The sequence below is a fragment of the Anopheles funestus genome, chromosome 2RL, assembly GCF_943734845.2.
Source record: "Anopheles funestus chromosome 2RL, idAnoFuneDA-416_04, whole genome shotgun sequence".
Taxonomy (NCBI): domain Eukaryota; kingdom Metazoa; phylum Arthropoda; class Insecta; order Diptera; family Culicidae; genus Anopheles; species Anopheles funestus.
The window spans coordinates 76,238,664-76,264,721 of NC_064598.1; the positions used below are offsets into that span (position 1 = coordinate 76,238,664).

Sequence of the window (26,058 nt, forward strand, 5' to 3'; positions counted from 1 at the left end):
TTGTCTCGCTTTTATTTACGAATGTATCTTGATATAGCTATTAAAGCAGAACTAAATACCGAAATCGATAAGCTTAAAGCGGAGATTCTGGCCAAAGATCAAAAGTTACATCTAACCGAGGAGCTGAAGCGGTCGCTCGAAAACGAGATACAGAATCTACACGAGAGAGTTGCGGACGCTGAACGGGCCGCCGACAGTAAGCTGTCAGCACTCACGATCAGTGAAGAGTGTCTGAAGGAACAGATCAACTACCTCGAGCATCGGGTGGAAGAGCAAAGCGATCAGCTAACGGTGAAGGACGCTGAGCTAGAGCAGCAGTATCTTGCACTAAAAAATGCTGAAAGTGAACAGGAAGAGCGTTTGGCGGCGATGCAGGATGAGGTACGGGCCAAGAAGGATATGCTTACTGAACGAGAAAAGTCGATGCAAATATTGGAACAGACTGTGGAAGATTTGCGCAACGATGTGCGTCAGCGAGAACTTAAGATGATGGAAATGGAAAGTGACCTTAAGATAAAGTTACAGGAACGAGACACCTCCGGCAGTAAATTGTCCGAGAAGGTGACCGAACTAGAGGCACGAATTGCTGAGGCAAATGCCTCACAATCACAGCTAGATCAGGAACTTACGAGAGCTAAGCAGACAATCAAGGATCTTGAAGAAGACCGCAATGAAAAGGAAAAAACGGTACAGGAAATGGTATCGAAACTATCATCAAACGAGGCTTCATTGCAGGCGGAAATCGTTTTACGTCAAGAGAAAGAATCGATGATGCTGAAACTGCAGCAAGATTTGGAGTCGCTCGCAACCGATGGCGAAAGCAGTGCAGCTCTGCTCAATGCCAAGCAGGAGGAACTATCCAAACAAGCCAAACTGTTGCAACAGGTCGAAGCGGATAAGGTAAAGCTGCAGCAAGACCTTACCACTCTACAGCAAAAGTTTGAACAGTCTCAATCCGAGCATGATTTGTTGATAGCGGAGCTACATGCACACGCCGACACTGAGCGGAACGCAATGGTGGAGCTAAGAAGGCAATTGCAAACAGCCGAAAATGAAAATCTTGCCAAAGATAAGCAGCTAGAGGAAAATGAGGTGTTGGTAGGAGCGTTACAAAACGAGCTGAAAGAACTGAACGTGTCCAAAGCTAATCTGCACCAGGAGCTTACGACAATAAAGGCCAGTTTTGCAGACCAGGATGGAACGCTGGCAAATATCTTGCAGGAAAAGACAGATTTGGAAAAACGTATAGAAGAGAATAAACAGGAAATGATGGCTAAGGTAAAGCAGCATGAGGAAGATTTGAAAAATCGTGAAGAATCCTTACGCAAGGAACTGGAGACAAATAAATTGTCGGCTCAAGAGCAACTATCGGCAAAGGATGGGGAGCTTTCGCGGCTTTCTCAGGCTGGAGAAGAGCTTCAAAAACAGTTGTTGACCGCTCAGCAGCAGCTGAAGGATGTCTCAGAAAAGGTACAACAGTCTGAAGAAAAAATTGCTGCCAAAACAATTGATGCACAAACGCTAGAGCAGCAGCTCTCTGCACTCCAGACAGTTGTAACCTCGAAGGATGAACAAATAGCTAAGCTAAATACAGCACTGTCCGATAGTAATGTCCGGGAAGAGGTAGGTGGAAAGAAACTGTCTGAAGCTCAAGAGCAATATGGTAAACTCGAAATAGAACATGCTGATTTGCGACGGAAAATGGAAGCACTGGAGCAAAAGTCCGCACAGGTACAACAACAGAAGCTGGACCTGGAGAAGGAGCTCGATACGCAGCGCTCCAGCACGCTGGATTCGAACTCGGAGCTCGCAAAGCTAAACGACGAGCTAAAGGCGAAACAGCGCGCACTGGACAAGTTGCGTGACAGTTACGACACACTTAAAATCGAAACGGAACGTCGAGCGGATGAAAATGCTCAAACAAACGCAACACTGCAAGATCAGGTGGAACGTGCGCGACAAGAGATGCAACAGATCACCGATCAGAAAATCATTCAGGAGAATGAGCTCAACATGGAGCTGCGCAAGATCAAAGAGAACGCCGAACAGGAGCAGGAAAATTTGGTGCGTACGATTGCCGATTTGAAGGCATCTTTCGAACAGGAACGGCAACGAATGGTAGGCGAACTATCTGAGGAGGTGGCAAAGAATAATTCACTGAGCGAGGAACTGGTGACTGTGCGAAAATCTTTAGAAAATTCTGTTGAGCAGCTTAAGCGTGAATTGGAGAATGCTATAGCGGAAGCCAAAAAGGAACAAGAACTCAAGGAGTTTGCAGTTTGTGCGGCTACGGAACGGGAAGATACACTTCAAAAGCAGCTACAACAAAGCCAGGAAGAAACAAACAACCTAAGGCATCGACTCGAAGATGTTCAGAAATCAATGGAGCAAGGAAGCCAAGACTTAGCTACCAAAATCGATCAGAAAACTCAGCGTATCGTTGAGTTGGAGCAGGAACTGAGCGAAAAACGAAGTCTGCTGCAGAAACGAACGGTGGAAGTGAACGATATGATCGATAAGCTGCAAGAAAATGGGAAAGCTCACGCGGAAATGTTGCAACAGCTACAGGATTGCTACAGTGAGATTGAATCGTTGAAAAAGGCAAAAGAACAGTCTGAGGAATCCTGTCAGCAAATAGAAAAACGTCTGCAAGATTTGAATAGTTCTTACAGCGAGATGGAAGAGGAACAGGTCGATCTTGTAAGCCGTGAGGAGACGCTCAAGAAGGAACTAACTTTACTGCAGGAACAAATGCAACAGGCAGCTCTCGAGCATAAGGAGCGTTTCGATGTAATTGCAAGTAAAAATGAGGAGCTTTTAAAACAACTGGATACAGCGTCCACGGCAAAGGGAGCTACGGACACTGAGCTAAACTCATTGAAACAACAACTGGAAAACAAATCTGCCGCTCTAGTAGCACTGCAAGCGAAGGTTGATGAATTAAATCCACTCTTGCAAACGAAGATAAATTTGGAAGGCCAGCTACAAACGCTGGAACAGACGGTTTCGGCAAAGGAAGCCACGGTGCTTGAGTTGTCTGGTGCGCTACAAGAGCTTAACAAGCAAACACTGATAAAGGATGCCAAAATGGTGGAGAAAGAAGACGAATTTAAGCAGCTCAGTGAATCTATGGTTAATAAGGAAACCCAGCTAAAGGACCTGCAGCAACAGTACGATGCAGTACAGAAAAGTTTGGCAGAAAGCACGGAACACGGCAAGCGCGCTTCTGGGGAAGTATCCGAGTTGAAAGAAGCACTAGAAAAATCGCGCTCCTCCCAAAAGGAGTATGAAGAGCGTGTAAAGGAACAACAGCGACGTGTTAGTGAACTGGAGACAAAACTGTCCGCACAAGCGACTCAATTCGATGAGCTGCTCAACCGTAAGAAATCTGCCGAAACTGAGTATTCGCATCGCACGCATGAACTATCACAGAAACTACTAGAAGTGGAAAGTGCCAAAAAGCAAGAGATCGACGAGCTGCAGCAACGTCTTGCGGAACTAATGCAGAAGGTCGAAACGCAAGTCTCGGAAACGGCACAAACCGTCAGCAGTAAGCGAGTGGCCGAAAAGCGTCAGCAGGAGCTCGAGTGTACAAAAAAGGAGCTGGAGCTGCGTGAAACTGAGCTACAGCTTGCAAACCGTCGGCTCGAGAAGGATAACGAACATCTTCGATCGCAGCTGGTTGTGAAGGAAAGTGAACTAACGAAGCTTGCGAAGGCAGCTAATGCAGCAGCGTCGGCCGCAGACATCGGTGTTCCCAATAGGATTGTCAGCGAAATGAAGGAAGATGATTCTGGTGCGCAGATCGATTTTCTTAACTCGATCATTGTCGATATGCAGCGTAAGAATGAAAAGTTAACGCTAAGGATACAGGCGCTCGAATCGACCAGTGCGGAGAGGTGAGTATCAGAAAGCTTTAGTTTAGTAGCTCAATATAAGTGTGTTACTCTTCTGGTCTTGAATCTGGCTGGGCAGTGTTCTGAGTGAAAGCAACTGGCATTAAGGCAAAAGGTTTTTTAAAGGCATAGGTATCTATTTATTGGATGATTGTATTCCAGGGGAGATATATTCTTGTTATATTTTCTTCGTCCAACGGGATATTACCTCTTGGATTAACTTATAAAAAATGATTGCATAGTGTCTGTCGAAGTCCAGATTTAAATCGGGAAGAGTGATACACTTATAATGGATACATAAAAATACTAAAACATCATTGGGTTGTATGTTTGGGATGGTTTTGCTTTTTATCGCTGCAGTCACAACATGAGCTTCGAGATCCAGAAGCGTAAACCAGCACCGCGTGTGTTTTGTGACATCTGCGATGAGTTCGATCTGCACGAAACGGAAGACTGCCCGAAGCAATGCTCGGACAGTCCACCGGAGTCCCTCAAGCATCCTTCGGACGGTAAGGAGCGAAAGGTACCACCGCCACGGAAATACTGTGAAAGTTGCGAAGGTAAAATATCTTTTGTAGAACATGAGTAACAAAATCTTTTATTACAATCTCAATTACAATTTCTGATAAAGGACAATCAGCAATGTGGTCAAATATTGAAGATTGCAATTACTCTTTTTAGTAATCCCTTTAGAGCTCCTAGCTTTGAAATTCATTGTTTCCTTTTTACAGAGGATTTTAAAGCCGAAAATAATTAAATAAAATCCTATGTACTACTTCAAGTACATGATAATAGATAACGTTACAAACAAATAGGGATTTGCCACAATTTGTTGCCAATATTAAAGCAAAAATGAAATTGAAAATATACATACAAAATACAATACAAAAAGCTCTTAAATAGTATCTCATATCAGTTAGCCTATTACTAGTCCATGGATATTTTTCTTCTTGTTAACAAAAATTAGTCCTTAGATTGGCTAAACGATAATTCAAGATTTGTTAGCCTGAAGCAATTTCTTTCCCGGTTATAAAAAATTTACCTTAATGTGGTTTTGTGTGAGCTGCAGCTTTACTATCGTTTGGGGAGTTGAAAGAAGAAAAAACAAAATGAATTGCAGTTCATATCGTACTTTCGTGCTAGAAATGGTATTAGAAGAAGAAGTGCAGTGGTATAACAATACGGGTCGTAAATTCAGACGGATTAAGCGAGTACATCTTTCGAAACGCAATTAACAAGCATCTTGCACCTTCCCTCGCGGTTGCTGGTGTACAGAAGCTGACTGTGTGCACATGTTGCCGTGGCTAATGTTCTCATGGGTTCATGCTAGTCCATGTTCCACAACTCTGTTAAACGCAATCAAACGGAACATAACCTACAAGGCTAGATCGTTTGTGTACCGCATTTCATCCAGGATGATATTCAGAACAAGGTTTTATTATAACAATAATCACATGTTCGTAATGTTTCTTGATTAAATAGACTACAAATAAGCCTTACCTAATAGATTATGGGGTCTGAAATGTTTCTTGTTTGTTTTCTTTTTCTTTTCAGTGTTTGGACATGAAATAGGCGAGTGTCCCGATGATGAAACGTATTAAAGAGCAACACTTCCTCGATTATCATCCGTCGTGGTCAATGCTGGTTTCTTCCATATTTTAGTAGCCTAGACATTTTTCCTAGATAGTTTTGGAAGCAATTTTACGGTAGAAACCATGTTGTGTTGTTAGGGAACGAGGGAACAGTAATTTATTAAACACTAGAAGCAGCTTTAATAGTTGAATGCTTTCCGTTGCCTTAACAAGGCCGTAAGTAGGAAATGATTTCGTGCAGCGAACTTATGTTGTTCCGTTTTAAATTCTATCATTTTTCGCGTTCGGATGATGATTTGATACACATCAGCAGAAATTAAGTATGTTAGATAGAATAACTCAATATTTATACTGAAACAATATAGGTCACCATTCTTAAGCACTAAAATCGCATTCACACACCATTGGCTCTATTAGATGACTTCCAAAAACGACACCATCCGCCAGTCTCATGCCCGTGTCTGACGTGGTGGACCATTCCGAAAGCATATCCTCCTAATCGCCACCTTCCTTCTTTTCCTTCATCGCTTCACGGAACCGCTCCTCGAACAGGGACAGCTCAGACAGCAGATCGGTAATGGCGTTCATGAACGCTTCGTGAGGGGAATATTCCGACGTCGTTTGAATGCGCAGAACGAACTTATGCTCGAGCGGATGGGGAAGTTTATAGCCAGCGAACAAAACATTCGGATCCTTCAGCAGCTGGCTATTAGGGTGGGGTTCGAGAGGTAAAACGAAAGAGAAAAAAAGGCCGATATGTAAATCAACCATGATGATGCTTCACCACAACGGCTTTGAGATGGCGAGTCATTTGGATGAAAACTCACTTGCGAATCATGTTTCCCAGCGTGTGATCTTCTTTGTTGACGGTGAATATGGCCGCATTCGGTACTTTCATGTCCAATTCTTTGATGATTCTGAGAAAAAGCGTTTGTTTTTTAGCATTTGTTGATGCACGAAGCCACCGAAGCCGTATTCTACCGGTCTCATCATAAAGAGCAACTTACTTTTTCTCTCCTTCGTACAGAAGGAAAGATTCGAAGGTGGGTGGTGCGTTCATGATTGACAATAGAACTACAACGAACTATTCACCAAATAAACGAACGAAACTCAAGCAAATGTATCGTTTTATAAACAGTTCTGCGACACGAGTAATATCACACCGACCGAAGTTGTTTACCGCATTATATTGAGCTTTCTTCTTCTTCTTCATTTATGTTTGGCCCGGTATGTCAAGCTGACATTCCAACATGGAACAAATTCAGCTTTTGCACTACCACTAATCGCGTGGATGACGAAGTTTAAATAACTTTTTATCTCTACTCCTTTCGAAACAACTGTGTATTACATTTTTAGTGCAAGAATCACGTAAGTATAATGTTGTTTGCAACGTCTCACAGAGTACAAGTAACTAAACTGTATTATTATAATATACCTTTATTGTGGAGTATTGAGGCATGGAAGATGTTTTCTATGTTCAAGTGCCTATTTTATCTACATTATATGAGAAACATGTTAACATAACATTATGTTACTTCGTATACGACTACAGTTTATCAATATAAGGTAGCAAAAACTTCATTTTACAAACATTTTGGTGCAAATCTGTATGCCTTCAACGGTCATATCAAACCTGACAGCTGCACCAAATGTCAGCATCCGTGCTGGAGCTGCGCTTGGTGCTTTCGTCCTGCTGCTGCTGGTTCATAACGCAGGCAAATGCGTTCCGTTTCTTCCTCGGCTCGTAGTCGTTTTTCGTGGCCCGAATAGATCGAATGTCCTGTGGCCTCCCGTGGCATCGGCAAGCATACCGAGCAAAGGCATTCGAAGGCATGTGGAAAAGTGCAAATAATTCGTAAACAGCCACCTCCAATTGTTCTGATGCAATTTAGTGCTTGTGCTTAGTAGGGTAAGTTTCGCGAAGGGGCAGTGGTTAAGTCCTGCCAGGGGAAGGTTGTTGCCTCATGGGCTGGTGCCACAGTAGGGATGTTGCGGCTTGTGTGTTACGCTGATCGATGGATTCCGTAATCAATGCGTGGAGCAGAAATGTCCAGTGCCTGTTACCAAACAACGCTGAAAGCTGCACCAGAATCAATCAAATTCCGGTGGTAACCGTGTGCAGGAAGCGTGCATCTATTTAGTGTAGCCTGTTAAAACCATCGTCCCATAGTTTCGGGAGGCTCGGCTACCTTTCCGGTGCTGTGTGGTGTTCGGTTTCGGTTGTACTCTGCCCTTTCTTTCATCCCGGAGGCTTGGTTTGCTGTTCGTGCGATTTGTTGCGTCTGCGGCTGCTGTCAAAGAAGGGCGTTTTTGTTTTTTGTTGGTCTATCGCATGTCACACCTGCACCCAACCGAGTTTACTATTATACCGTAACGGATCGTCAATTAAAAATCATACCAAATCACAATCGAACGGTGTGTAAGTGCGTACAGGGTGCTAGGAACGCGTAGTGTGCCATGCATTTTGGTTGCAAAGTTCGAAACGGTGTACAAAGAAGAAACAGAATCGAACGGGATAGTGTGGTGGATGCCAGCTGTTTGTTTGGGACACGATTCCTTGTCAAATTCCTACCGTGTCCCATATTCGCCTTGCAGCGACGTTAATAGTTTTCATGCATATGTAAATTGTTCCGCCCATATCCATCACACGCTGTTCTGTTCCCAACCACGGAAGGGTTCAATTGCTGATTAAGTGCGAAAAAAGAAGACCGCGCGTCATTGTGGAGAATTTCTTTGACAGCGGCTGTCAGTAGTGAGATTCGGTTGTTTTTTTTTGTTCGATTGTTGAAAAAAAATCGTGAAAAAACCCTTGCTTTAGCAAGTCCTGGAGCAGCAATAAAGAAGAAGATCGCCGTGGCCAAACCAAACGTGGAGAAGCAAACATGAAACAAAAATTGATTGAAATAAATGCCCTTTCTGTTTCTTTCACAGGGTTGAAGTTGTTGTATCGAAGTGCGTCTTGGGGGGTATTGTGTGGTGTTTATTTGTGCGTCTATCCCCAACAGCGTGTGTGCGTGTCGTGTAGCGTGTGTGAACGAGTGCGTGTATAGTGCGGGATAAAGCATCTGCGTACGCGAGTGGCGAGAATCCGGTTTGTTGTGAAGCTTTCTGTCTAGTCGGGGGATTTTTTTTTAATTTCATCTCCTGCATCTTCTGCATCCTGTACGTGTCGATGTATCGCTGATGTGATTGAACCAGGCGGTGTTGTTTACATGCAGATAAGAGGGCAACTTTTACATACCCTTTCAACAAAGTAACCACAGTGCAACAGGAAGAGAAGAACGGGAACACAACATCCTAGCCAATCAGTGCGACTGGTACAATTGAATTTTGAGGCCGGTTTTGTGCCGAAGACGGAGCATTCCAACAGCGAAACACACTGCACTATGGCTGAGGAAGCAAGCAGTGGAGCAGCGGCAGCGGCAGCTAATGTTGCCGGACCAGCAGCCGGTAGCACATCAGCATCGGCCGCAAACAACAACGGTGTCGTCAATACGAACCCGAACGCAGAAGTCATCCGCGGTCAGCTTTTTGAGGTTGGTCCTCGGTATGTCAATCTGGCCTACATTGGCGAAGGAGCCTACGGAATGGTTGTGTAAGTATTTTTTTCCTCCATTTCCTGTTTTACACCTGTAGACCCGTTTCATTCGGGTTGGTACGTATTTTTAGTTCTGCGACGGACTGTGTTTCCCACATTTTATATTTGTAGCGTGTTATAACAGGAGAACAATATCGAAGATGCTAAACCATAAAGAAAAGGGTAACCATGGTGATGTTTCAAGCATGGCAAGACGTCACCCAAAGAAGGATCATACTAACCACCAGTATGTTCTTAGGTCTGTTACAAAAAAAAATCAGTCACAAAAATTGGATAAGGATAAGAAGCTTTGCGACAAAAATAACTGGCTTACCGTGGTCGTTTCCCCCATCCCGTAGGATGCAAATAGAACGACGCCTGTTAAGAAGCACAGTGGCAAAGTATTTCAAGTAGCGAAACAGAAATCAATATTCCACCCAGTTCGGTATCGCCACATTCAGTGTAGGTGTTGGCTCTTTATATCCTTCCCCGTAAATGGGCGTTAAAGCATTTGCCTTTTGAGTAAGATTTGCCGAGGTTCAAACAGCTCAGCTGTACAGCTTCCTACTCGTGCAGCGAACGCCACCGCGTCTACGAGGATCGAGACATCGACCCGAAGAAATCGGGGCCCAGTTTTCATAATCACCAACGAGGAAGAAATATTTCCATGCGTTCTTGATAACGATGTCATGCCCTTTTACCTTCGGACTGGACATTGGGTGTGGACCAAGAGTCCAGTTGGGTGGATGTGTCTGTCAACATTAATAGGTTACATGCTGTTCTGTTTAACTTGATGCATCATTGCAATTCTTCCCGGGGGTTCCCGAGGTAATAGAATCCTTCCCCTAGTATTGGGATTATATTCGCAATGGAGGAGAGAAGTATTGACCATTGCTACCGTTATTAGTTGCCTTATTTCTGTGATAATACAAATCGTTCTCTAAACATCATTAATTACACCGGTTCCCTTGACGGATACAACTGCTTCAGATAAAAAAGGCCCTCTGGTAGCGTAATTTTTATCAAAGCAAAAACAAACATCCCTTGACCTTCTGCTATTTAAGGGATCGATTCAATCATGCTTGAAAAATAATAAAAATCGTCCCAAAACGGATGAACGGTTTTTTTTGTAGCAAGTCTTCTCCCTTCGGGACAGGATGTTGTGTGCCGTTTGTTACTGTAAATTCCTAGAAAATGAAAATTTCTTATGGAATTCATTTTCCATTTAATTATATCCCATGAGAGAGATGCTGCAGTCTGTTATCGTTGATGTAAAATACAAATTAAAACGATTCATTGAATTGGATATTAATGATTCAGCCTGTGGCTCTGTTGTGAATCGTTTTGTTGAAATCAAATAAGATCGTTTGTTTTCTACTTCAAATTATTCATTTATATTGTAATGTGTTTTTGTCATTGGAACTTTGCATCAAACAAGAATCCGAGAGGAAAATATTTAAACTGCAAGCATTTCATTGCTGTTGCAAGTTCTCCTGGCAGCACAATAATCCAACAGATTTCCTTAATTTCTACAAAGATACATATCAACGTGTGACGAAGGTACGGGTACATCCGAGTTCAAAGATAGAAGTGTTCTCGATCCGTAATGGTCACGTGTTGCTTCGAACGATTCCAAAGCACCGTCCACGTCGTTCGTTCTTCGTGCGCAATAATAATACCACTAGAGTGGCTACACCATCGCGTAACCTAGTGCGTCAGCAGACAGGGCTCCAGGTTCTTGTGTAATGGGAAATATTAGTAGCATCTTCTGACTCCCTGGCACCGTTCGATAGCAAAGTGTCCGTTGTGATGTTGCCATTGTGGCGTTTGTTCCATTACTTCGGCACTTTTAAGCTACAGGTCTATACGACACGGCACGTACCCGAATCGGGTACACCTGGTTCTGTTTGTTTGGCCGTGGGGAAGATTAACCCTTAAATGGGAAGCGGTGTTGAATAATTTCAATATTGCAAAATATCTTAAAGGAATTTAAGAATAAATAAGTTATTCAAATTATTGATCTGTACACAAGAGTGTAAATAAATTTTTAAAATCCAACTTATTAAACATGTAAAATAAAAACCATTTCCATCAGTACTCCGTTATACCCTGCAAAGGGTACAACATACAACATACATACTTTTCTTTGTACCGAATCCAAAAGCTAGAACTCCCTGGTAGAAGGACGGGATTTCTACGTGCCATTCCATCCTCAACTCCCCGACGGTACGCTACGTTGCTGCTTGACGTACTTCCTTCGGGGATTACCGTGATTATGGTTCTTCTCATATATTACCTTCCTTTTGGTCCCCTTTTTTCCTGCCGTGCTGTTTGGGTATTTTTGTGCTGTTGTTTGATCTTTTGACAAAGTACGGAAAACATAGCGAGCCTAGAGAGAGATAAAACAGTAAACTTCCGGTTACAGTTTGGCGATCATATGTTTCTTTTTTGAGTGAAAGAGAAGGGTTTCCGGATGAGGAAAATATGCTTTCTGTGTTGGTGTATTCTCTGACAAAATTCTTCCTTTCAACGCGAGCTGCTCGAAATGTTATCAGCGTGTGACGGATTCGGGATGTTTGTGGTGATTACTAAAAAGGAAGCAAAAGATTTAGAATAATACAGTAGAAAGGTATATTTGGCGCTACTTTGCACGTTGTTATGGACGTAATTTTGTCGCTTAATTCGGAAAAGGACATTGGCAAAAGATAATGAAAACATAATTGTAATGGACAACGGAAATACTTTGCCGTAACATTTCCTCTATTTCAGCAATAGTATTCTTTCCTTTGTAGAATTATTTTATGTTCCTGAGGGAGGGTTTGGAATAGTGAGATACGTTTGTGCAGGACTGATATCCTTGTTGGAACGTACCTACGGAGGAATGATTAAGCCACGGGTCCTGTTAAATCGAGAAACGTAGAAAGAATAGACCAAGAACTCTTGAGGTAATAGTGTCCAACAACAAGAAGATTTTAGTTTATATCCGAAAGTTGCCTTCAGATTTCCAAAGTATCTCTCTTGTTGGCTTAACGACCTCTAAGGTCACGCCGGCCATTTCTGACTGACTATAATTATGTTTACCATGTAGTCGGATAGTCAGTCCTTGGGGACGGTTCGAATGAGATTTGAACCCGGTCTTGCGTGACCAGGTGTGGACCGGCGCCGTTTATCACATGCACCACCGGGCCGCCCCGATTAAGGGAATTATTAAGGGGGTTAAATTAAATCCAAAAACGTAGAAAGAATAGGCCAAGAACCCTTGAGGTGGTAGTGTCCAACAAGGAGAAGAATTAAGTTGATATTCGATAGTTGCCTCGAGTGGTATTCGATCTAATTGTACTAAAAAATATCCCTTTTCAGTTCTAAACCTTGTTATATGCCAAAAATATCTTGGTTTCAAAATCTCTCATCTTTTTTTCTCCTTAGCTAAACTAAGGTGATTTATACTTCAAAAGTAATAAAACGAATACACATTACAGCAAACAGAACATACCTTACGGGTCGATACAGTCCGGTACTTAAAAGATTCAGAGTACATCCTGGGGAAATTCACGTTCTTATCAAACTCGAGCGCCATCGAACTTGTTATCTCCTTAATCGAAGCACGCTGCACGTTCGTACAGTGGCCTCATGGAAGATCCATTCATCGTACCTGCCGCGTAATTACGTAACGCCTGATCCCTCCTCTATGTACCATTCCGAGGGACAAAAAACTAGTATTCGCAATTTTGCTTTTCGGTGTAATTAAAATTCATGCGTTCCCGAACGTGATCGGTGTTGTGTACTGCGTGCGTATCAACGATTTCGTTGCGTGAGAACGGAAAATGATGCAATATCAGCGTTCCTAGACGTGCGAGGTAGCCTTTTTCCGGCGTTCCGTATCTATTGTGTACTCCGACGCGCGTTAATTGTTGCGGACTGCCGAAAATGTGTTGATTTTCTAGGTCATCCAGCGCTTTCCAATATAAGTGCGCTCTTTCGAAGTCCTGGAATAGAAAGAAAATGTAAATAATATTCACTGCAATAGGAAGAAATCATTTAAGCAAATGATTTAACGGGGTGATATAATGGGCAGAAAAACTAGAACCACAACTACAATATATTAGAACTCATAACAAAGCGATAGTCTTTTGTGTTTGAAACCGACAGTAAAACAAGTTGGATCTTGTGAAACATTTTTTTAAGTTTCCACCATGCATAATATAAGAAGATCGTTGTCGTTTATTGTTCGTTTTCGTCCCTTTGCTGACTATCCATCAGCATATTGTGCCGTTCTGTCCATCACAATACGTGCAGCAAATAATCGTATCCTTTGGTGCAGGAAAGCAGGCCAAGCAAAAAACTCTTTTCCATCGTGCGCGAAGCTTTGATTACGCTTGCAGAATGTTGTGCTGAGCGAAGTGCTTTGGTGGGCCTTCTTACACCCCCCCGCCCCTAATAGCACCGTTGCGGTTCGCCATCTCATCGTGGTGTCGACACTGACGTCAAGATGTTCTCGTTTCAGTGCGTTTCTAGCGAACAAATGGAGTCCACTCACGGAACAAAACGGGCGATGTCGTCGGCCCAATGTGTTGCTGTGTAGGCGGATGGGCTCGATTGTATGGGTTAAAGGCAAAGAAAAGAAATGTGAAAAAAAATCATGTGTCCCATTTGTGTTGGATACGCAACAAGGACTACACCCGAGATATGCACGCATCATGCAACATGATTTCATGTCGACAGTTTTAGTCCTTGGACGGTTCGGTGGTGCTGATGAAGGTGCGAGTAAAAGATCTCCGCAGCATATTTGCATTGATGTACCGCTCCTTTTGACGCAGCACCTCGGTCGTTTAGATAGCAGTTTGTTTCAACGGCCGTTGTTTGATTTCAGTTTTTACCTTCACCGATGAATGAAACGCCTGTTTTTCTGCCACATTCGTTATCAATGTGACGGCGTCTCTGTGGTGCGCAATAACACCCAGTTTTTTTTCTTATTGCACAGATGTGCAAGCTTTCTCGAGAAATAAAGCGTCATAGTTAGTGCGTAAAGTGTTGGATAGATATACTAATGTTCTTCCTCATCCTGGTCACGGCACCAAGATTATATTGCATTCGGAGGAAACGTCATATAGGAGAGTTATCTTCATTTTGCGCCTGAATTCTTGTATCAAATTCTTTATCACTTACACACAGCTTTAGTTGAATTTTTTTAGCTTTGACTTAAATAAGTACGCGAGTTTACAAGACCTTAAACTGTCTTGTCTTGTAATAGTGATTGCATACTTCCAGGAGTTTCGAACCTAGTTAGATTCAACAAGGCCCAGATTTGAACAGGGGAGTTGTACGTTGTACGTACTATGGACGTCAGCATGAAACAAGAAGAACTATTCCTTAAATTCTAGTAGATCAATACATTAACGGATGAATGAGGTTAAGTCCCTGTTCCTACTTTGAATTATGATTGCATATCTTCCGGCGTTGTACAGCTTTAATGCTCATTAAATATTTGAATTCGTTTTGTGTTCGATTCTTTCTTATTTACATGCCCCTTAGGAACCAAAAATTGGATGAGTAAAACATCCCAATTTATCATTACGTGTCTGTGGGTGGGAGGGACGTGAGTGGTTTTGAAGGTATCTTATCGCACCCTTAGAAACCCATAACCGCTGCTCACCTTTACTTTCGATTCACCTCTCGCGGTTTGAAGTGTTGTTTCTAACCGACTTGACCGTGTTGTGTTGACAAATCGTTCAAACTGTTCTTATGGCTGCAAACATTGAACCACTCCTATCGCTATTGTCGCCGTTCGTCGTCGTCGTTCGTCGTCTGCCCGCTGGTAACGTGCTCTTATCACCACGGACAGCATTAGCCCAGTTTGCACTGGAAACTCACCCGATATCGGTGCTCGGCACGAGCAAAGAACAGCTTCAGCTGTATCTGGTCTGGTTGTATGAAAATAAATAGAAAATTGACGTTTTCAATCAACGAAGGCAGCGTCATCGCTTGAATAATTCGCTTGGCGCTGTGACGGGAAGAACCGCTTGGCATAATATATCGTCGGAATATATGTGGGATGAAGATTGGTTTCGCTTTTAATCTCTTTGTCGCGCGCTCTAGTGGTAAGCAACAGAAAAAAGCTCATCCCATCATCACCATGAACATCATTCGTGTCGTCGCCGACAAATCATTCCCTCCATCACGTTTCATGTGAAGCTTTCCCTGTAGAATAGCTGTGTTAGAGTTTTCTTTAATTCAATTTTCCTACTCAAAAGTAATCGTTTGTCGGTGGAGTGGAGTGGGTATTGGGAACCTACACCATATTTTAACAAAACACATCCAAAACTGGAACGAGTCGACTTTTTGATAACTGAGCGAAAATGAGGAAATTATCGTACAATGTTTTTTTTTTGTATTATACTTTTCGGGATTTTCATCAATTACCTCAAGTGGTAATTATCAAAACGGAGCTGCTCATTCACACTCAGTAATACTTTTTTCTTTACTGTATCTCACATCATTAGTCTCTCGTCTTCGGGGCTTATGCGTCTTTTTCCGACTCTTCTTAGTGTTTAAGTACGTCTGCTGCAGTTGTGGATCGTTTAACGTTTCTGTTGCGGTACACAAAGGTGGTAGAAAAATCAAACCATACAAGTTATACTTCAACCGGAACACGTAAAAACGCGATTGTATTCGCTTAAATGAACAATGTACAGAACCTGTCATGTGCAAAAAAAAAGGCTCCATTGAAGGTAAGCTGCGTTGAAAATACAAATCTCCTTCAGGACCGTATTTGCAGCAAACGTTGGTAATGTTTTATGAACCTTTTTCGAATGATGCCTTTTCATCTCTGGGCACGCGAGACGCTTATTTTATTTGCAATTATTTCATTGTAGCAAAACTAAAATTTCCGCAACGAATCTAAATCCGTTGGGAAGAGCCAAGACAGGAGGATTAACCGTCCGACTTGGCTGGTGAACAAAACAAACACTGTTTTTTAGTGAGTTCTCGTTTGAAATGTTACTTTATTCTTAACTTAACATAACTTATATACTAATTTTCTGCTGATCGATCGCGATCAGCAGTTTTACAATTTGTTGCTTTTTCACTTACTTACTAGGCCATGTTGCTTTTTCACCTACTTACTAGGCCATGTTGCTTTTTCTGCTGATCGATCGCGATCAGCAGTTTTACAATATTTTGGTCAGTTACTGGCCTGATTATACACTGCTGTCGTCAACATCCTGACCCCCGTAATTCCTCGTAGAGGGGTTACTATTTTCGGTCGATTTAAACGGTGGAGGGCGTAAAGTGTACATCTTAGCTCGTACTTGTTTGATGATTAATGCTATGATTAATCCTAATATTAAGGTGACGACGCAGGCTATTGTGCTTGAAGTTATTATGGTGTAAAACTGGTCCGCGTTTGTTTCTTTATTTTGCTCTGCGCTTGAATTCAATATTGTGGCCAGCGGTTTGAAGTACATCTTTGTTTGTGCTGCTTCTATTTTCATAGTTGGCTGAATTTCTATATTCTTCGTCTGTATCTTACAGTCTTGGCTAAGTGTTATTACCCCTGCCTGATACGCGGGGTGTGTCAGCGTTTTGTTACATTTGAGGTAAATTTCGTTAGGCTTAGACGAGTAGTACAGAATTTTGTTCGGCTGAGAGAGTTTTACAAATTTGGTTATTGGAGTTTTTATAGGTTTTATACCACACGAATGTTCAGTTTTTGTATGTCTAAACGATGACGATATGCAATCCATATCTCTCCTAACGGTTACATCGGAGGATATGTGGTGTGTACTATTGTATCGCGTAATCTCTGTTGGATACATGTAGTGTAAGTCATTTATAGCTATTACTTTCTTGTCCAAATCCAGAGTTGTAAGGTTCTCTAGATTTGGTATTACGCTGATACGGAAAATTTCGAATTTCTCTTGCGAAACGATGACGTTTGTAATATGTACTATTATTTCCCCGTCAACTAATTCTTTGTTCGTAATTTGCGGGTGGTCTAAAATTAAATATCCATCAGGTAGTCTTGACTGTGAATTTGTTCATGTTTTAAAAACTCTGGGCCATTCAGCCAAATAGATTTCCTCGTTGTAACCTTAGTAGCTTCATCTGCAGGGTTGTTACCCGAAGGGACCCATTTCCATTGATGAGCGTTGGTACAATCTAAAATTTCTCCAATGCGTACCGCCACGAATTGTTTATATTTTCGTGGGTCGGCGTTAATCCATCCTAAGACGGTTTTGGAGTCTGTCCAGAAATAATCGTTTTCTGTTTTAATTCGCATCTGTTCTTTAACAGCTTCGGCGAGCCTAGCTCCGAGAATCGCGGCCTGAAGTTCCAATTTTGGAATTGAAAGTGGCTTTATTGGTGCCACTCTTGACTTTGCCGCTACTATATTTACGTCTACACCTGTCTTGCTCAGGGTTCGTAAATACACCACCGCTGCGAACGCTTTCTCCGAGGCGTCAACGAAAGTGTGCATTTCAGTTTTTTTGGTGTCGGCAGATTTTGAATAACACCTTTTGATTTCTATGCGCTCCAGTTCCTTTAATCTTTCCAACCACTGGAGCCATTGAATCATTACGTGTTCTGGTACCGGGCTGTCCCAATCCAGTTCTGTCTTCCAGATTTCTTGAATTATTACTTTAGCCTGCGTAGTAAAATTTGCAGCTAGGCCTAAGGGATCGTATATCCTCATCACAAAGGCTAGCATCTCCCTTTTAGACAGGTGGGTGCAAGCGATGTCTTTGATTTTATAACGCAACGAATCGCTCGTTTTATCCCAGTATTGTCCCAGGATTTTCTCGAAATTCATCTCTTTAGTTGAGATGTGGAGCAACTCTTGTTGTGAAGACCTGTTTTCCGGAATATTTTGTATTACCTCTTGACAATTGGAAACGAAATTTCTTATAAAGAAATGTGCCTTGTCGTGTATGAGGCATACTTCGTTGATGGTTTTGATTGCATCATTGATAGTCCGAAAACTATCAAGATAATCGTCAACGTAGTGATTTTTTAATATTGCTTCCACTGCCTTTGGGTACTCTTCTTTATATTTTAAGGCGTTCTGATTTTTAACAAATTGGGCACATGCTGGAGAGCATGTTGCTCCAAAGGTCATTACATTCATTGTGTAAACTTGAGGTTCATCACTCGGGTTGTCTCTAAACAAGAATCTTTGAGCAACCTGGTCTTCCTCGCGGATCCGTATTTGATGAAACATTTCCTTAATGTCTCCAGAACATGCGATAGGGAATTCACGAAATCGTATTAAAACTCCGAAGATAGATGTAGTGGCATCTGGTCCGGATAGAAGAGTGGAGTTTAATGAAACTCCTTCATTTTTAGCGGCTGCATCAAAAACCAGCCTAGGTTTTGGAATTGGTTTGTTAAGGTTGACTACTACAAAGTGAGGAATGTAGTTTATCTTGGAACTTGTTTCCAGAAGTTCAAACGGTGTTAATTTGCGTGCGTAATCCTTCTGAACGTAATCAGTTATTTGTTTTCTATACCATGCTTTCAACTCATCATTATTTTTCATTTTGCGTTCTTGGCTTTGGAGCCTTCTTAACGCTTGTGCGTAGCTATTTGGGAGAGATACTTCTGGATCTTTCCATAAAAGACCAATTTCGTATTGTCCTTTTTCATATTTTAAAGTACTGCTCATTATGGCGAGAGCCTTTTCATCATCCTTTGACTTTGGTAAAAATTTAGTTTTCCTAACACCAAATTCCTCCGTTGAGAAAAATCCTTTCATAAGTTCTCTCATCGTTTTCTCATCTTCTTCTTTCTTTTCTTGCACGGTAAACAAATGATGTCGCCCTGTCGTATCTCCTTGATTGGATTTTCCAAAGATGACCCATCCAATGCGTGTTTTATGCGCCACGGGTTCATCGGGTGTACCTGCCTTTGACTCAACAGCTTGAGTATAATATGCATGTGGGAGGCCTAACAAGACGGTGGGTTTAGCGTTCTCATATCCAGCTATGTTCAGTGCCTTTAAATGAGAAAATCTTCTCTTAAGGGCGCTAACGTTCATGGACTGTGTTGGGAGATCAAGCTCCTTCACAGTTCTAATGTTTTTGATGCAGAGCATCCTACCGTTAGGTCCTCTTATTTTAAGCGCCACTGACATGCTTTCATCTTCTACTTGGTTGCAGCCATTCGTCCATGAGAGCGTTAGAGGTTTTCTTGGCCCGCAGACATTTAGTTTACGTCTCAAATCCTCTGTCATGAGACTAGTGGATGATCCGGGATCAATAAGCGCGAATGTCTTTATAGAAGTATCTCCACTATAGACGGTTATCGGGAGTACTTGGAACAGATATTGTTCCGAATTCCGATGGAAATTTAAATGTCCCCTTGACGACACGCCAATGTTGTTGGTTCTTTCCTCATGTAATATTACGTGGTGCCGTCGACCACAACCGTCAACTGTACATTGTGGATTTGATCGGCAGTTGATGGCTGTATGGTTCGTAAACTTGCAGCAGTTAGTACACACGTTCTTTTCCTTCAACATTTTCCATCGCTCATTTACGAGAGCGTTTTTTAATTTATAGCAGGCCGTCGTTTCGTGCGGACGACTGCAAATTAGGCATCCCTTAGAATTTTGGCGCCTTGTTGAAAAATGCGCATTCAGTCTTGTCGATCTTTCCCTTTGACCCCCTTCCATGGCGACGAGTGTAATTGCTACGTCTTCCGTTGGTTTTAGCCATTTGGCGAAATCAGCCAAATTTTTAACCTTGCCTTCTTCCTCGTTGAGAGAGTCTCTAAGCCACCGAGCTTTAAGTTCTGGTGAAAGCTTCGAGACTAAGTCCGTCAGAAGCCTCTGATCCATCAGGTACTCCTTTTGGTCTAGCATTGTCATATTCTCTACCATATTGTTCAGAGCATTACAAAGCTCTATCACTGAGGTAGGGTTTTCTAAAGATGCCCCTTTGACGGCCATGAGGTCCTTCAAAAGAGCATTGAAAATACTAATGGGATTGCCATATAGTCTGCCCAATCTTTCAATTATTGCATCAACGTTATTCGGGTTTAGCATAAGTCCGCTAACGGATTTCAATGCTTCGCCCTTGAGGTGTGTCTGAAGCCTGGTAAGATTTTCCAAATTTGTCAGTTTTTCTGTTCGAGTAGTTTCCTCGAACAGTAGTTTAAAACCGGGCCATGAACGATAGTTTCCATGAAACTCCGGTAGCTTTAAAATTTTTCGTTTGCCTAGAGATTCTACCTTCCCTGTTAATGTCTGTATGTCGCTATGTATGTGGGTAGAGTCAGTTTGATTATTAATTTCTTCGTTTCTTAATATGTCTTCAAGTCTTTCAATTTCCCTCTCATACCTCTCATTTTCTGCTGCCTTTCTTTTCTCTGCCTCAATTTTTTCCTTTAGGAGCCTTTCTGCTTGCATTAAGGCTTCCCTACTGCCCTTGCGTTCCTCAGCTATCGTTGAGCATTTTGGACACACATACTTCTTAACGGGGCTTTCTAATTTCAAACATTTGAGATGCAACCATCGGTCGCACTCAATACAATTAACCTGAGTGTCCCACTCGTCGGGGTTCTTGCACAGTTTGCAATTCCCCTTTGGATTATTTTTGAATGCAATTTCCATTCTACTCACTTTAATACTTGTGGATAGGGTGATTTACGCGGTCGTTGGCGGTCCGGATGTCGTCGTCGCTGCCCCCTGCTGATGTTACTCTTGCGCGAGGTCGTCTTCGGCCTTCCCTCCGAGGTCGTCAGATTCTCTGCCTTCTGGTCGCGGTCAGTTCCCCTGCTTCGGTAATACTGACGCTGCACTTCTTTCGCTGGCTGGACTTGTCTTTTCGGGGCCGGTGACTGTCAGTCAATGGAGTTGTCCGAATCGCTCAAGAACTCGCGGTCTGTTGTCAGAACTTTAGTTCTTTTTCTTCACACCTTTTTCATTCACAAACAACACCTTTACGTTAGTGGTTTACCGGAAATGCTAAGGCCGGAGACGGCTTAGCTTGGGGTTTCTTTTCCGTATGCACCTCGTGTAATGTCGCACTCTACAATTGTTACGCACTTGCTCGCTGTTGCAATTTGAGAACACTGTTGGTTCTTGCGATAACACAACGGTAACGTTCGTAAACAGTTCGTTCTTTTTTCACTATGCTTTTGCTGCGGACGTATGTCACACGCATAAATTGTTGACACTGCACTTTATTACGGGTGTGCTGCCAAATAATTGTCGATCGTGTTTCGATCGTAGTGTTCTAAGGTCTTTGTCTTAAAACACCCACTCTGCACTTGCGTTGCACTTCACGCACTCGTTTGTTTACGAAACTGTGGTATGGCCGTAACGGTATCACGAGCGTCGGCTTTGCCGGTGTTTTTATTAGTCACGGGCACTATGGTGATCGTACGTCACCTTTCTTAAACTGCCGCTTCTGCACTTTGCACTGCTTGGTACAAGCACTTCGACAGTTTTCTGCACTTTTAGGCGTTTCACACTCGCTCTCTTTACGGTGTGACGTTTGCCTTTGCCGGCCTTTTTGGGTCAATCGCGTTATTTTCCTGTTTTTACAGGGCGTCGAGCCTTCCTTCGTTGGAGCGCCGGTAGTGTGCTTTTCTTAGGTAAGCGTTAGGTATCAACACTTCCTCTCTGGAGCCACCATAAAATTTCCGCAACGAATCTAAATCCGTTGGGAAGAGCTAAGACAGGAGGATTAACCGTCCGACTTGGCTGGTGAACAAAACAAACACTGTTTTTTAGTGAGTTCTCGTTTGAAATGTTACTTTATTCTTAACTTAACATAACTTATATACTAATTTTCTGCTGATCGATCGCGATCAGCAGTTTTACAATTTGTTGCTTTTTCACTTACTTACTAGGCCATGTTGCTTTTTCACCTACTTACTAGGCCATGTTGCTTTTTCTGCTGATCGATCGCGATCAGCAGTTTTACAATATTTTGGTCAGTTACTGGCCTGATTATACACTGCTGTCGTCAACAAAAACGTTTTCTCCCATCCCATCGTGGTGATTTTTTTTGTCAATCCTAAAGTAATGCTGTTAAAATATATAGGATATTTTCCAGTCTGATCGGTATGACTGAGGTTTATTCTGTATACCGTATTCTATATACCTTGGTAATTTATTGGTAAACATTATTTTTGTTGGATTGATTTGTAGCTTTTCAGTGTATAAATTTTAGAAATTATGATTTCATAAAATTGAATGTACATCTCTTTTTTCAAATGTATTATGCTTCTTCTCTATAAAATATTCTAGAGAAAAATAAGCATATTCTTCTCCATATTCTGCTGCATATTTTAAGATCAAATTGAACGCTCACAGATGGATTTTGAGACTTACAAGTTTCCTCAGATTGAACATAAAATATGTTTCGAGACATTTCAATCATTTTTTTTTCATTCTAAATGTTTCTGGTAAGCGAAATAAAAAAGTATATTTAAATTACATTTAATTTGCTTTGTATATTTTACATATTTTTTTTCTACTCGGCTCAAACGCTTTAATACGTTGATGTTTTTTTTAATTGTCTTATATCAAGTAATCAAACCATTTGCTAACATGCTCTGCAAGATGACGTATCATGGTAATCATAATACACGAGTTTTAAAGTCAATTTTTGGGGTTTAATTTCATTTGTCTGTAGATGAAATCATTCAAAACTGTCGAATTTATTACCATGTGTACACCTCTAGCCCGTACTTTGGATTGATTGATCGCGCCGGTTGGTTGATTTAATTCCCGTTCAATGACACACCTTCTTATAGCTTGACTCGTTTCGGATGTAAATTTATACCTTTTTACATCGCATCCTTCCTAGAAGGTGCGAAGGATTGCCCGCTGATGATGTAATTCTGCGTACTAATTACATGCTAATCATTGGAAGCTGATTTACACTCCACCGAAGAAGAAGGAGATTGTGTGATGGTGAAATAAAGGGAGAAAAAAATCTATTTGATATCAATTAAATCAGTAGATAGACTCTGGTGTAAACATGGTAAATTCATCCAATGGTAGATGTGTAACTTTGCCGCTGTTTTGAATGTTGTGACAACATGAAACCTAAGTAAATGTTGTGGGTATTATTGATTGAGAATATATTTACAAATTCACGGTTGAAAGTTTAATTTTTAGATTTTCTATTTGACTTTGCTTTATTCACCAATATAAAACACAGTAACCCACTTCCTAGTATACTCATATTATACATAAATTAGTAGTTCCTATTTTAAGCGTTTCGTGTGATTTGTTTATCAAACCCACGGTGTTTGTTTTATCTAACCTTGTTTCGCGAAAGTCATCGGAAAAGTTCTAGAACGAACATTTATTCTCACATTGCCGTATGTGCGTAATGAAGTGTATTTTCATGTAGTCCACCGTAACGGACGCCATTGTAGCTCGTGGATTCAATTACGCTAATGTCATTACACGGGAAACGATCCAATAACCGCTATTTAATGTTTTATCTTGCTTTTCCACTTACTCCAAGCCCCGATACGCTATCATACTCCCGTCACCGTTGGTTGTTCTATTGATTCGTGCACATCACCAAACGGTAATCGTTCGATCATTGTGGATTTAAGTCAGCAAAGCTTTCATACCGCAGGTGATTAATCATCTCACGCGCGCCCTGTCACGGTACATCAGTGTCGTTCATTTCTTCGGCTCATCATATATCAATAGAAGAAGTGAAAAAAGCACACACAAATAACGATAATAAATTCATCGAAGCTAAGGTATTGAAATGTGAAATACGTCACAAAGTAACATTATTCTCGTCCTGCTATTTTTCTAACATCGGGTACTGTTTTTTTATTTTTGATAGGATGACCATGAATTATATCTCTCATATCCGGATAAAATTACGCTGAGAAAATGTATCATTAATTAATAGTTCAATATTTTTATAACACCACACAATCATGCATAGACTTAATATTTATTACAGGTAGTTCCAGAGATACACAGTACCTTCTGCAGGTCGATTTTTAAATTTGATACTTCAATGGTTTTAGAGCACAACATTTAAGCAAATAAATTTAAAATTTTGATTTATATTGTCTCTCTAATTCAATTAAATACATTTTGTAAAATAACTTATGCCAATGTTTTCCTTCAACAAATCGCCTAACCGGCTGGTCTATCAAAAAAGTTTGCCAAACAAAAGTGGGGGGTGGTCTATGAAAGAAGTTTGTCAAACCAATTTAGACATGTCAAATGTAAAGCTTTCCGTTGTTTACAAAATGATTTGAAAAAAAAAATCGAATGATTGTACTATTAAAAATATAAAAAGGAGTGTTCAATCTAATTACATTAAAAAAAAAATTGAGCTTTCGCATAATTGAAGCGAGGTGATACCAAGGTGATGAAATTAGGTGTGATAAAATGTTTGTCAAACAAATTATTTTGTTTGGCGTGTAGTTTAACAATGCATTATGAGCTAAAAAGGAAGATGCAGTTGACAGTACAATCAACTGTCAATTTGAAAGGAAATTGCACCGGGATTCGACATATGAGTGTTCTTTAGGGATCTTCGTTTTTCCCTTATAATACTGTATCTTGGAGGACTATCTGTATAATGAACTATTTACACTAATTTTAATTTCTTTTCACCAAATACAAGCACATAATCAATTGCGAAAGCATGGAAGTTTAAATTGTTTCATTCAATCTTTAAATGTTTATAACTGTTAGTTCAATGTTTGAACTATTCACTTTTAATTGTTTTTCCCAAGTTTTTTGTCCAAGAAGTATGAAGTACGAGATGAAATGCTTCAAAAAAACTTCAAATTTAAAATGAAATTTGTCCGATCTACTTTCAAGTTTCCCTCGAAGTGATGAAATTGACGTAATCCTTTTAGGATAATGACATTCTTTTTTTTCGAACCCTATGGTACAGTTAAGAGCTTTTTTAAGACGTAGATTGGTTACCTCTCGTTTTCTCTCCATCCCTATGCCGTCGTTATGATTAACGGGAAAACATTTTTCTCATTTTGCATCCCCGTGTACGTAAAAGATGGATGGACGCAAGGACGATGAAATTTTAATTCAACTTTTAGTCCAAAAACTTCATTCTCACCCGCTCGTGATCATCGGGCTAAAAATGGGCATATTTACATCGACACTTTCTTTTATACACACCCCTCCCGGTCTGTCTCTCGCTGACCTTCTTTTTTAAGGTTTTTTTAAAAAATACTTTTTTACGATAAATGCCTCCCATTTAGATGCGCACGCTTAGACTATGGGAACAATTCACAGCGCTATTAGATCGCAGCCTAAAAACAAAAGGTCCTTTCTATCCTTGTCTGCGGTGTCCATATTTGGTCTCGCAGTCTCTGCTCGTTGAAAGACACTCCTTTTATGATCGTTTCCCCCAACGTAAGCAACGGCTGCTGAATACTGGTGGTGGTACTCAGGTCTAGGTTATTTTTAGTTTCCATTTCCGGTGGGAAAGTTTAAGTGAGCGGGATGAAATGGGAAACTCTGGCTCAGGGATCAGGTTCGGGAAACCGCACCAAACGCGACCCGACGCGATGAAATGAGATAACGAACGACAAACTGTTATGACCTTTTCTCTTTCCGTCTTTTTTTTCCGATTCCCTCTATTATCACACATACAAGGCTGAGTATGTGCGTGTGTATTTGTTCGTTTCATTAAACGTGGACCCTATCCCTTGAACCTGGTTTAGTGATGGGGGGTGGGCGATTTTTTTTTTTGGAGACGGGTGAGATACCTTTTGGGTGGTGGTCGACGACGATTCTATCCGAACGGATGTAATAAAGGATTCTGTTTTCCTGTGAGCTAAATTCAAACAGACGCTTGAAGAATGCGGTGAAGTGGAAAGTGGATCGCCAGAAAAACAGTGGGAAAGGTCCTTTTTTTCTGGGGCAACTTTGTGGATGGGCTCTGGCAAATTGATGCTAACATAATTGTCGTTGTCTCACACCTACCGGTTGGGTCGAAACTGTGACGTCCACTGTGTGTGTGTGTGTCCCAGC

General features: G+C 41.4%; 3 protein-coding genes across 13 annotated transcripts in view; 2 read left to right on the forward strand and 1 right to left on the reverse strand.

The window, feature by feature from the left end:
• LOC125763891 (restin homolog) overlaps positions 1 to 5,876 on the forward strand; it is a 57,132-nt gene extending 51,256 nt beyond the window's left edge. For all 11 annotated transcript variants that reach the window (XM_049427562.1, XM_049427564.1, XM_049427566.1 and 8 more), the window contains 3 exons: positions 38 to 3,899; positions 4,257 to 4,456; positions 5,451 to 5,876. In XM_049427562.1, the coding sequence (XP_049283519.1) occupies positions 38 to 3,899; positions 4,257 to 4,456; positions 5,451 to 5,497 (4,109 nt within the window). In that variant the 3' untranslated portion in view covers positions 5,498 to 5,876. The remainder of the gene's footprint in view (positions 1 to 37; positions 3,900 to 4,256; positions 4,457 to 5,450) is intronic.
• On the reverse strand, positions 5,805 to 6,698 carry LOC125764007 (DNA-directed RNA polymerase II subunit RPB11). The gene is made up of 3 exons (XM_049427768.1): positions 6,496 to 6,698; positions 6,316 to 6,405; positions 5,805 to 6,194 (listed from the first exon to the last, which is right to left on the reverse strand). The coding sequence occupies exons 1-3, from the start codon at positions 6,546 to 6,548 to the stop codon at positions 5,984 to 5,986; spliced, it is 354 nt and encodes a 117-aa protein (XP_049283725.1). The 5' UTR covers positions 6,549 to 6,698; the 3' UTR covers positions 5,805 to 5,983.
• A 468-nt stretch (positions 6,699 to 7,166) lies between these two features.
• LOC125763949 (mitogen-activated protein kinase ERK-A) overlaps positions 7,167 to 26,058 on the forward strand; it is a 57,134-nt gene continuing 38,242 nt past the window's right edge. The window contains exons 1-2 of the mRNA XM_049427692.1: positions 7,167 to 7,397; positions 8,420 to 9,083. Coding sequence (XP_049283649.1) covers positions 8,875 to 9,083 — 209 coding nt within the window. The 5' untranslated portion in view covers positions 7,167 to 7,397; positions 8,420 to 8,874. The remainder of the gene's footprint in view (positions 7,398 to 8,419; positions 9,084 to 26,058) is intronic.

Excerpts from the sequence above, each read along its gene's own strand:
- LOC125764007 (XM_049427768.1), bottom strand. The coding sequence starts at position 6,548 with ATGAACGCACCACCCACCTTCGAATCTTTCCTTCTGTACGAAGGAGAG. Across the intron at positions 6,406-6,495 it reads CTGTACGAAGGAGAGAAAAA|AATCATCAAAGAATTGGACA; the intron begins GTAAGTTGCTCT and ends GCTTTTTCTCAG. Across the intron at positions 6,195-6,315 it reads CTGGGAAACATGATTCGCAA|CCAGCTGCTGAAGGATCCGA; the intron begins GTGAGTTTTCAT and ends CCACCCTAATAG.